This window comes from Rhinoderma darwinii, chromosome 8 (assembly GCF_050947455.1).
Source record: "Rhinoderma darwinii isolate aRhiDar2 chromosome 8, aRhiDar2.hap1, whole genome shotgun sequence".
Taxonomy (NCBI): Eukaryota; Metazoa; Chordata; class Amphibia; order Anura; family Rhinodermatidae; genus Rhinoderma; species Rhinoderma darwinii.
In genome coordinates this window covers 115,899,935-115,912,559 of record NC_134694.1, presented here as the reverse complement: position 1 = coordinate 115,912,559, position 12,625 = coordinate 115,899,935, and the positions used below count along the sequence as shown (strand labels likewise).

The 12,625-nt window shown below is 44.0% G+C and overlaps 1 protein-coding gene across 2 annotated transcripts in view; it reads right to left on the bottom strand.

Annotated features, from left to right (window-relative positions):
* GABBR1 (gamma-aminobutyric acid type B receptor subunit 1) overlaps nt 1–12,625 on the bottom strand; it is an 81,159-nt gene that overhangs the window by 19,153 nt on the left and 49,381 nt on the right. For both annotated transcript variants that reach the window (XM_075836556.1, XM_075836555.1), the window contains exons 9-18: nt 11,595–11,765; nt 10,457–10,558; nt 10,099–10,164; nt 9,631–9,822; nt 9,301–9,543; nt 7,848–7,911; nt 6,587–6,664; nt 5,745–5,895; nt 4,674–4,806; nt 4,119–4,235 (exon numbers count right to left, since the gene is read on the bottom strand). In XM_075836556.1, the coding sequence (XP_075692671.1) occupies nt 4,119–4,235; nt 4,674–4,806; nt 5,745–5,895; nt 6,587–6,664; nt 7,848–7,911; nt 9,301–9,543; nt 9,631–9,822; nt 10,099–10,164; nt 10,457–10,558; nt 11,595–11,765 (1,317 nt within the window). The remainder of the gene's footprint in view (nt 1–4,118; nt 4,236–4,673; nt 4,807–5,744; nt 5,896–6,586; nt 6,665–7,847; nt 7,912–9,300; nt 9,544–9,630; nt 9,823–10,098; nt 10,165–10,456; nt 10,559–11,594; nt 11,766–12,625) is intronic.

The window sequence follows — 12,625 nt, the reverse complement described above, 5'->3', positions numbered from 1 at the left end:
GTCCACCTGTTTAGCTAAATAACACCAACAAATCACCATTGGAAATAAAATCAGATGGTGATAGTAAATAACATTGCATGGATAAGCAGGGGCGTAGCTATAGCGGGTGCAGAGGTAGTTGTCACAGCCGAGCACTGGTGCCTGAGTGGCCCAAAGGTCCCTTTGAAGAAGACACCAGCATCATAAATGGGGGAGGTAGATGGGGGGGTGTTACAGGTTTTGCATTGGGGCCCAGGAGCTGCAAGTTGCGCCTCTGTAAATAAGCGACCCGTTGCAGCAAGTCACAGCATTCCTTGTAAGACGGTATTAGTTTCCTCTCTTGGGCCAGGTTCCCACAGGTCGGAAACGCTGCATAAAAACTGAGCAGTGTATCCGACCTGGAACGCGCTGCACCGTCTGTCCGAAAAACCGATGCATTTTTTTTAACGAAATCTGCTGCGTGGGCATGAGATTTACTAAATCTCATCCACTTTGCTGCTACTGTAAATGCTGTGGCATTTCCGAACACAATTCCGATGCGGAAATTCCGCACCGTCTACGTTTTGTGGGAACCCGGCCTAAGGCCTTACTCTGGATCCACACCAATGCACTCCTTAGAAGGCTGAACCCATTGACCTCTGTCTTCCTCAATCTCATAGTCCAGCTGTATTGTTATTTCTCCTCCTACTGCCCAGGTGACCAAAGGCGTTCATAGTCCAATCTATAACCCAACCCAAACACCCCCCCCCCCTCCCATCATAACACAATTTTCATTTCATCCTCTCTGTGAAGGATATGCTGACATGGTGCGCTCTACTAATTCTCCACAGGAGATGCCTCGCTGCAGACAAAACTGCTTCCCCATCGCTGCTCTCCGCATGTAATAAGAGGGGGCGGCTGCTTCATCAACTAATATTATTATTATTATTACTAAATGCCTTTATATAGGGTTGACGTTCCTGTAAATTTATAAGCTCTGGCTCACTGGAGCTTACAATTGAATTCTCCCACATCACGCTCTGGAGGGCCAATTTATATGAAGCCAATTATCTTTCTGGTATTTTTTGCCATGTGGGAGGAAACCCCCTGGGACATCCCATACCAACACAAGGAGCACACACAATGCAATGTGCAAATCCTGGATCCAGTGATAGAAAGGGGCATTCTATGCAAATGCTGTTACCTATAGCAATGGATTAGAAAGTCAATAGCGGTGTATAATGATGGTAATGACATGGGTCGTTCTGAGCAATCTCAGGCTTCGTTCCATGTTGTCTAAATAAAACTCACGCAGTCTTCCTACCAATCAAAAAAAGAAGCTGCTGTCCTTCATACAGCCGGTCCACTCTTCCTTCCTATTCTGGTCAATGAGATACATAAATGACCACTGAAGAGCAGACGGGCAAAGCACTGAACAGCAGGAAATGAGGTACCAAACCAGTGAACACCAAGATAAGGCCTTCTGAGCCAATGGACACTAGAAATGGGGACACCAATCCATTGGACAACAAGGGGAACAGAACACTGGACTCCAGGATCCAGATCACCGAGACAATGGATACCAGGGAATAGGGCACCAAACCACTGACCATAAGGAAAATGGGTGCCAGATCCCCAGTCCCTGGTATAAATCCATTTACTAGTTGTCGGAGGTCTGCACCATTGGATTCTGTGCATGCAAACTAATGGACACCAGAAAATGAGGCACCAGTGAATGGGAAACTAGATCGCTAGACATTAAACCACTGGGCACCATGGACTAAGGAACTAGACTAATGGACACCGGGGTCTAGGCCACCTAAACATTCTACACAAGGGAATGAGGCACCAAACAACGGCTGGGATCATTAGATACTAAACCTTTGGACTGTGGAACAAGATAAATGGACACAACTATCAAGGCCACCAAACGACTGGACACATGGGAACAAGTCAACAAACTAATGGATACCAGAAAATGGGGCACCAGTAATTGGAATACTAGATCACTAGACATAGAACCACTGGGGACCATTGACTGAGGAACTAAACAACTGGACACCAGAGTCGGCGCCACCAAACCACTGGACACAAGTGAATGAGGCATCAAACTACTGGATACCACGGACTGATTGGGGTTCTCCTGTGGATCTTGGCCACTCAAGATAAAGAACTGGTAATCATAACTTCACAACATTAGAAATCCACTGGACCCAAACCATGAGCATCGTGAAGAGGGGGCATATGTCTTGTTTTTAACACTAAAATATCTTCTCTCGTTAAGATCTCTAATTATACAAGCAACTTCATCCATTTTCTCACATCATTCATGTGGTCATGGCCCCCCACGGACTGGTAATATTATTATAATATATTGTAAGCAATGCATTATCTCATTAATAAGTAAACATATGCTGCAGCTTATTCCAGACCTGATCAAACAAGCTGAAACTTTGCCAAAAACAATATTTTTTTTAACAGAAACATGAAGTTCTTCTCTAGAGAATATTGAGATTTCTACGAGGCAATTGTATCAATAATTGTCATCTTCCCTTGTCCTCAACCGCAAACAAACCATTAACCTACAATAAATGCGACACGTAAACTCGTCCGAAAGTTGTGGGAACCATGAACATTTACAAAATAGCCCCCTCCTTATAATGGCCTCTAGGAATCCCCCCAAACACATGAAACACTGTCCTACGTAATATCCACCCATACCCAAGATAGACCACTCCTGGCCCAATGGTCTTCATATTGAGGTGGACACCGTCATCTCCAACTACTGGTGCCACCTACATTAAAAAAAATGGAATCATGGTCCTAAGATCAATCACAATTCCCATTGTTAGTAATATTTTTCCTTCCCACCTCTCTGCAAATTCTGTACTCCAGGCCCAGACAATTTAAGATCTCAAACCCAAATGTTCAGCACCATATTTTACAGGGGCAGCCACCATGGTCCTATGCAGGAACGGACACATACAGCCGATGGCCCCTGTGCAAAAACAGTATATGGGCCCCTTGCTCTGCAATAACTCATTATATTGCACCCCCGTCAATCCTCCAGTTATTTGTGAGCCATAAAATTCATGACCTCAGACCCCTCTATGCAATCTTATAGACAGTAGGAAGCTGCTTTTAAGGGGCAGTAGGCCCTTTTACCCAATGGGCCCCTGTGCAGTTTCATAGGTTGCACATATGGTATGTCCGCCCATGTTCCTATGTGGCCTGTGAAGCAGAGGCCCAATTGACATTGGCCCCATGACATTTATAAATGGACTGGATCAACCCACTCCCACAGGCACAGGGAGATCCTGGCCTGAGGGCCACTTAGCCCTTCTTTACGACATGGGTGGAGGAACCAAACTCTGGATTGAGCACATACAAACACTAAGAGATGGCCGATATTTCATCAATGGCTATGGGTTTTTTGGTTTTCTTTTGAGGTTTCCTTTCATTTTGCCTCAGCCGGAGGTGTTCATTTATCCACACCATGCCCAACCGAGGCCTAAGATATAAACAGGGAATAAGACTATATATACGAAATATTCCTGAAAAACCAGATCTACGCCAACATAGAGCCAGGATAATTCTCCATACAGGCTGTACATACCCGACATAATAAGATAATAACATCCCCACAGTCACACTTCTTTCTGCCAGCCGTTAAATGACATCAATTTTCCATGTATTTAACATAATTACCCGCAAGCCCATCATTAAGAACCTTCATGCAATTAAAATTAGCCAAGGTGTCAACCTTCACGTGTATCATTAGTTATTAGTAGTATTAGACTGGGCTCATACGTCCAGGTAGTGGGAGCGTCACCATCACATGTTAAAAAAAAACTAAAAATTCATGCTTATAAATTGTTGCAATCAGCTGTGAATTTTAAAAAAAAAAAACTTCATAAGAATCTGGTCATATTAACGAGAGACTGATGGAAGACATTGATGTGATTTCTTACTGTTTATACATTTATATTTATATGTAATGAAATGTAACCAATGAAACAGCGCCACCTAGAACCACAATTGCTATAAAATTCTAAAGATTTTTTTTTCCATCTATACAACAAGAGAACCTAATAAAGAATCAGTCTGCCTCAGTCCCCGGCTGATGATCACATAATAATAGATCTTTTTTTTTTCCTTACCTTCCTTCTCTCCTTTTTGTCGTCCTTCTTAGTGAATGCCGTATGGATCCACCAGATCTTGGTGAACATGCTGCCATAAGCCAGGCTGAATCCAAGACCTAGGAGCCAGAGGCGAGCCTGCGTGGCACAGAAGAAGATAGGGAGGGTCAAAGGGGTGACCAAACATAAGAGGAAAGGACACATCATCTATATTAGTGGTCGGCAACCTACAGATTATACCAAACTACAACTCCCAACATACTCGGACCACCATTAAATGGAATTCCTTGGGTTGTCCTCTATTGTGAAAGTTCTCCATCCTAGGACAGGAGGCACAATACTCATTATCCCCCCAATCTCCTTCCAGTCCCTTGTAGGGGAGACGGGTGGCATGACCCTCTAGTTGTTTCCCTCCCCCGGGAGCCCTGTGTAATTTGACAAAGCCCATTGCAAATGGATATAATTGGGGCCCCCTCCACATGGACCCCCTCCACAGCTGCATGATTTGGCTCCGCAGCACATCCACCCTGACCTGTTTCTCTCTCTCCTCATGTAAGATTCATTGTATTCTCTTACCTGGCACACCAGAGGGAAGTGCCACGTCTTAATGTGATGTCCATCGAGACCAAGGGGGAAGACAGCGGCAAGAGCCAGAATGCACCCTGCGGCCGTCACGTCATTCAGATGGGGCTGGGAGTTTTGGATGTACCTACAGGGAAGAGACAGACGCCACATGAGATTCCACAGACCTGTCAATCAAATACTTAGAATAACATTTCCCCCTAAAGTAAAACAAAAAAAAGAATCAGCAGTGATATATAAAAGATGTAGCAGAGCCGAACTTGTTATTTAACTGTTTAGTGCTGTATCATTTGTGAATAGCAGTAACTCATTGAGAATTTTAGTTGCAGTCCTATGTAAACACAATCACAGCTCTGCTACATCTTTAAAAGTTCTATTTAGCCATAGTTATAAGTCCAATGTGGGATACTACCCAGGTTTCCCATGATCCTAAATGACAAATCTGGCTAGAAAAGCAGTGCATAGTAAATAAGATCTGCCATTCAGGAGCCTGGGAAAGCTGGGGGGGGGGGACTCCTCATGGGAGCTGCAATGACTACAGAATACATTTTTAAACAACTTTAGCTTACAAGGCATTGTCTAGACTGGATACAATTGTGGCAAACCCTCAGCTGTAAGACGTATTAGAACACTGGGAGCGTTCTTCCTCTAGTTCTAAACAAGAATGTTCCCATTCACTGACAGCAAGCATGGATCTTAAAAACAGTGAGGAATTGAAACAAAAAGTATAGTAGAAAGTTGCAGAACTTTCAATTTTAAAAGTGATAATTTATATTTAAAAAAAAGAAAAGAAGCCCTTTAAGAGGTGTCGGGGTGTGCAGAGGGGTTAGGGCATATAAATATGTGCCCCGTTACCAGCTTGAAACAGAAGAAGATGGAGGAAGAAGTCTACAACAGGAGCATGGACCTGGCGGCACCACCCGTACCTCCTAAACCTGCAGTGCGGCCCCCTCTGGGGTACAAGTACTACAGGTGGGGGAACTATGGTTTACACTCTATTTTCTAGGCAAAGTTTAAGCAGGATTGTCGGGGATTCGCCCATTCTATGCCTTCCGGAAGACTCACCTCACGTGACTATTGTAGATGTTGAAGGACAGACAGACAAATCCCAAGAGTATACCAAGCCCAGCGAGAACGGAGACAGAAATGAAGAGTTTCTGAGAGACATATCGGAAAGTGATGATCACCTTGGTGTGATCGGCAGGAGGAGAACCACCTAAGGAGGCAGGAAGGAGACAGTGAGAGAGAAGGGGGCGAGGGGGTGAAAAGGGGGCGAGGGGGTGAGAAGGGGACGAGGAGGTGAGAAGGTGGCGAGCGGGTGAGAAGGGGGCGAGGAGGTGAGAAGGGGGCGAGGAGGTGAGAAGGGGGCGAATAGGATTTGAGAAGGGGGAGAGGAGGTGAGAAGGGGGCGAGGAGGTGAGAAGGGGGGAGGAGGTGATAAGGGGGAGAGAAGGTGAGAAGGGGGGAGGAGAGAAGGGGGAGAGGAGGTGAGAAGAGGGCGAGGAGGTGAGAAGGGGGCGAGGAGGTGAGAAGGGGGCGAGGAGGTGAGAAGGGGGAGAGGAGGTGAGAAGGGGGAGAGGAGGTGAGAAGGGGGAGAGGAGGTGAGAAGGGGAGAGGAGGTGAGAAGAGGGCGAGGAGGTGAGAAGGGGGCGAGGAGGTGAGAAGGGGGCGAGGAGGTGAGAAGGGGGCGAGGAGGTGAGAAAGGGGCGAGGAGGTGAGAAGGGGCGAGGAGGTGAGAAGGGGGCGAGGAGGTGAGAAAGGGGCGAGGAGGTAAATAGAGACAAAAATAAGCCCAAGTGATAATATACGTGTGATAAAAAATCAAGGCGAGGAGCTCTGCAGGGAGGCGCAGAAGGAAAAGGAATAAATAGACTGGAAGGTGTAAGACGAGGCGTCACCACCCTCACCTATCCACTTGTCATTATTATACCACGAGAGGTTGTCCTTGGTGCTGTCATAATAACCAATCTTCTTATAGAGACCACCTATGGAACAAGAAAGACCCCCGTAATATACGCATGTGATAGGGAAGCTTCTCTAGGGTGCCTGTAATGAATGGTCCATCCAGCACCACCACCTATGACCCAGCATAGGTTCCTCCACATTGATGGCAGAAGCCCCGCGATCGCTTAGAAAGTAATGACTCACAGGCGTCCATTATAAAATATGCCACCAAGTGTTCGAGCCCAAAAAGTCTACAGCAGACCCTTTAAGGGGGTATTCCGATTTTATCAAATGAAACGTTAATATCTAATGTGCTTACTGTATTAATTCTCCTTGGTTGTCAACATCTCAGCTTGCTGTAATTGAATGGGATCCTCTAGTTGTTAACTTCCAGAGGTTGTTAAAGTAACAGTACAGCTATCAGAGCTCTGTTTCTCTTTAACCTGTGTGACCATCATATGGCCAGGATAGATTTCCATCCCCTGGAAGTAAATATGATTTTCATTCAATGACTGCAAACACAGATCTTGACAACGGTTACAAGGATACTGGAAAATCTCCTTGCAATGAATATGAGCCGTTATGAAGGATGGAGCTCGCTGATGAAGACATCTGAAGATGAAGTAGGTGGCTCTTGAACGCTTATGGTACGGAGACGTCTGCCAGTCTATGGTCACCTTTAAGCTGCCCACGAACATTAGAGGTTTCCTGGTAATGTCCAGTGATTACAGTAGGACCCTCCAACAATCTAATATCAAGGACCAGAACCTTGTACAATATTAGGGGTAAAAGGACTTTCAAACAAATTGAACTTTTTCATCCTAGTTCCCCGAGATAAGCGGCGCCCGGCATATCTAGTAGCTGCTTATCTCCTCAGTCTTTTCTTCTTTTTTTTTTTTGTGAACATGTTACTTAAGTCATACATGCAGTTTATATGATGACATCTGGTCATTTTAATTGTAGGCCAAGAATTTGTAATCATTTTATGCCTATGGCCAGCTAGAGTTTTAGACATATTTCAAAAAGGAATTTTGTTCATAAAATCTGATGAGCAGGAACAAGGTGCGTTCCATCACAAGCGCCTACACAATGATTCACAGTATACCTCAACCTTTGTCCTGTGCATCAGATTTAATAAACATCCCATATTGAGCGGCCATATTCCCCTACTGGGACCTCCAATAACGTTACGGTGGATTATGATATATGATATCTTGTACATACCTTGTAGCTGTTCTATGAGCGTCCAGGCCATACGAGACCCACTGGCGTCAAAGACCACGTGACCCTGGAAATTGATGGAAAGAGAAGGTTGTAAAGATGACGGGGATGAGACAACTTAGGTGCTACCAATGATATATGTCTGATTTATATGATCTGCATTATACTGGCCTCAAAGCTCCACAATCACTTGTGTGCACAGAGATCAGCAGCTCCACAAATGATTAATTCCCCGGCACAAACAGACGGTCGGTAAATGCATGTTTTAAAAACAGATCAATAACCCGGAACATGCAGCTTTTCTGACTTATTGATCGACTGTCATGGAATTTCTGTGAAGAAAAAAAACCCTTTCTGTGCACTGGCCAGGCATTCCCCTACAGTAATCGATCACTTCTATGCGGGTTTATATAAGTGAAAGTGACTCGGGAGCACATTGTGCGGTTGGGCAAATGAGCAGTGGTCAACGATGCTGTTTTTGCTTGGTCTACACACAAGTGAATGTAATGTAGGGGCAAACTGAGTGTTTAGGCAAATGGGTAGTGCCCAGGGGTCTGGTACATGAGGTTGCCCTAACGGATCATGGGGCCCAATACTTAGCCAATCGGTTGGTGGAGCATTTCACATTAGGTAACGTCATCTCACCCACATGGATGATGTCAACAGTGCCGGGTAAGGAGCTCGGGGCACTCTCAATCCACCCCTGGGTCTCCAGTAAAATATAGATGTCTAAAGAAACAGAGCACAGGTCTTTACGCGACCATTCTTTGTTTAGGTCCCCTCCATAGACGAGGGATAATATGTACGTGGACCACAATGGATGTGTCCCAAAGACCAGCACTTGGGAACCCATCTTAACAAGAGCGTATAACCAAAGTTCAGCATGCGCTGATCCACGTGTCAATTCTTTGCGGAAAGTTTTTGTAAGATCCTTACTAATAAAACGGAGGGTCCCAAAAAGACTGCCTAAATAACAAAGACTTGGTGGAGAAGTCAGTACAGCCTCATAGAAGTCAATGGAGCCGTGAATTCCTGTAGAGAATACGGCCACGTTGACTTCCCCATAAAAGTCAATGGAGCCTGAAAAAATAGATGCTGTGCTCCCTACAGAAATGGGAAACCAATATGGGCATCATGTACGCCACGCTATGGCATTTTTGAAATAGTGATTCCCCTATTATGAATCACAGCGGAGCAGATCGCGTTACATGATTCGGCAGATCAAAAGCAGATCTTCAATTATTTACTCATTACAATAGATCCAGGAAAAAAAAACTTTAAAACAAAAAAACGCATTTTAAAACTTCCAAGAACTGAGACATTATTCCTCTGCTTTATGAGAAACCGGCAGCCAAAAATGTGATGGGACCACAGAGATAAGCGAGGAGGATGAAAGCCGATCGTGGGATAACGACACCTCAAAATAAATCCAAAATGATGAATGGAGGAAACTCACTGAAACACCGTCAAAGGAGGATGAATTCATGGCCTTGTAGATCTCCCGGCTGATGTTATCATTGTTGTAGTTGAAGTCTTCTAGACGCAGTCCCTTCTTAGATAACTCATAAGCCGTCTTGTTGAGGGCAAGGGCAAGTGCCCAGATAGCATCATAGGCAAGGGGGGCCTCCTGTAGACCTCCTACCCCTTCTGGGTCCTTGCCAAGACGCTTTTGAAGCTTGTCCATGAACTCTTGAGACGTCTACAAGAAAAAGGAGATAACATTTGTGTCAATAAGGTATAAAGACTAGTTAAGGGGCAACAAAGACTATACAGAGGTCATAGTTACCATATTGGAGATACCACGTGTATTTTCTGGGTTCAACATGACTATTTCTGTGGTTACATGGCCTTCAACAGCCCGAGTCATCTCCTCCACGGTGCAGTTTATAGATGGGTCTGGAGTCTTGAACCAGTTATCGGCATACCAACCAATCAAAAACCAGACGTACTTCTTACCAAAGAGACGTTCTTTGTAGACCTGATGGAAGAAATATTTTTGAGAATTTAACAGGGACTCCAGAGCTATAGTGAAGACTGACACACAGGCAGAATAACTGTGCATAACAATGTCGGTTACAAGTTTTTAATTTTAGGAGCAAATTTTCTTAAACGATGCATATAAGGGATGGAAGAACTTGAGAGACGAGAAGGTGGCAACATGTAATCGTTTCAAGATGAAGAAAAAAAGAACAATCAATTCTGAGAATAATCAAGGCCAGCACCTCACAGGATATAAAGAAATGTCTAATTTTACCTCACAAAAGACCTTCCGTGCCTCGGTTTCATAGAATAATCCTACAATTATTCTAGCATCTTGCCTCTGAAAAGAGAGAAGAACAAAAGGAGAGAATCCAAAAATACATTATTGGAAAAAACAAGAGCATAGAGAAAGCGGAGGTAACGAAGGAAAGCGAGAAGAGACTGTCGTAGGGAATAGGGCTGAGTACAGTCATTTAATGATCTTTATTGATCATGTAGGGAGTCAATCACTGGGCTGCAGTCCTACCATTGACTAAAGGTGAGTCTCACGGGAAGAACAACATGCTCAATCAAATCTAATTCCTACCAGCAGGAAACTCCCAAGTGACATACAAGACGACACTAGTCCATACCTTGAGATTTTTTACTGGAACAGTCGGGTCAGAGAAGAAGCTCTGGCGGAACGTGATTTCAATCCCGGCTTCCTTCACTCGTTCCTCCAGGTCATCCAGAGTCTAGATAGAAAGGAATTAATCAGCGAAGCCTTCGGAAAGGTGGAACACATACTATAATTATAGAGACCTGTGGGACTATACTCAACCAGCCCTGGATTATTAGGATGATAATGAGATGTAGGATATTGTAAGACGGTGATTGTTGTACCATATATCCTAGTTTAAAAGCCTTGGAGATATACCAATATTTCATTCAAGTCTTAAAATACTGAGGACCTTTAATGGCCAAACGATCCAGGTTTAAGTATTTTTTCATTTCCTTGTTCATAGAACGTCATAGTCATGGTCATGGTTTGGTCTTTTAGGGGATCTAGTGAAGCTTTATCGTCTACAACTGCCGTTGAGTCCTATGTGATATACGTTGACCATGAGGTCCATGCTTTCCAAGTGATCAATGACTCCAAGGAAGACCATATGTCAAACAATTTAGTATCATGAGTCATGAAGACTATATTTCTTAATTTCTTGGGATAATCGGGGTTGTATGTGTATAGTAAAGTCTTTTGTATATTGGATTCATTCTGATGCTTTATATACAATGTTATAAAAGGCAGGGGATATAGAGAGTAGGGGGTGGGGGACACAGCAAAAATTAAAAATAAAGACTACCAACTTTGACCAAAACCTAGAGAAGTCCCAGATCTTGTTCCCCCATTTACGTTCCATCTCCTTTAAGAACAAAGGTTTATTAGACCCTCGGGACAGTTGCTAATGTTATGGTGCTAGTGCAGAGCAGGAACCCTGAGTAGGTTGATACCAGCTATAGAGGTTGAAGGAGCTTGTCGCTTCGGGTGGGGGATTTGGGTACATGTAATTGGGGTAGTACTGTATAGCAACTACCTACTTAAAATGGACAAAAAAGGTTTCTAACCAGATGGTACAGCATGTCAATTCTAAAATATGACTGTCATCAGCTAATGTTTTCCAAAATTATGGAAATATAGATTATTTTTTAAAGGAGTTTCTTCCGGAGGAATTTCTAGGGTACATATTTATTCAATTAGATTATGTGATCATTTTAGTTATCTTTACTCACAGAAGTAAAGACCTCAGTGGTCTGCTGAATGGTCGCAATCTTAGTCCATCCCCACTTTTTGAAAAGTTGGACCCTGGTAGGATTGTGCAAGGTTGCCGATGGATGCGTGCGGAAGAAGGTTGGGAATCTTTGACGGTTTGAGAGCGCCGGTGAACTGGACCCATAAGAAAGCTGAAGGGTGGAAGATGGTGGACATAAGAGAGAGGGCAACGAAAAAGAAACCTTAATAACACTTTGATGAAGAAAGCAAGAAAGACAAGCAAGAATGGTAGATGAAAGCCACCGAGCAATCAAGGAAAGGGGGAGCAGAAGTGTTGCGGATACAGGGCCAAAAGTAAACATCACAGGGAAATGGTTTGTAAATAAATAAATAATAAGGAAGGGAGTAAAGAAGGAAGAAAGGATCGGAGAGGAAGGGCTGATGGAAGGCAGGAAAGAAGAATGGAAGGAAGGAAAGAAAGAAGGGAGAGGGAGGGTGAATGGAAGGAAAGAAAGAGAGAGAGAGAGAGAAAAAAAATAGAAAGAAAGAAAGAAAGAGGTAGGGCTTAAGGAAGGAAGGCAACAAAGAAGAAGAGAAGGAAGGAAAGTAAGGAGAGGGAGGAAGGAATGAAGAGAGAGGGAGGAAGGAATGAAGAGAGAGGGAGGAAGGAATGAAGAGAGAGGAAGAGCGTAAGGAAGGAAGGCAAGAAAGAAGAAAGAAAGGAAGGCAAGAAAGAAGAAAGGAAGGAAGGAAGGAAGAAAGCAGGAAAGGAAGGCCGAGGGAGTGCTGAAGGAAAGAAAGAAAGAAAGAAAGAAAGAAAGAAAGAAAGAAAGAAAGAAAGAAAGAAAGAAAGAAAGAAAGAAAGAAAGAAAAAGGAGGGAGAGGGAAGGAAAGAGAAAGCGAAGGAAGGATAGAAAGAAGAAGGAAGAAGGGAATGGAGAGAAAGAAATGAAAGAAGAGAGACGGAAGGGAGAAAATAAGAGTGGGGGAAGAAGGGAGGAAAAAGGAACTGAGAAAGGAAGCAAGGAAGGAAGGAAGGAAGAGAGAGAGT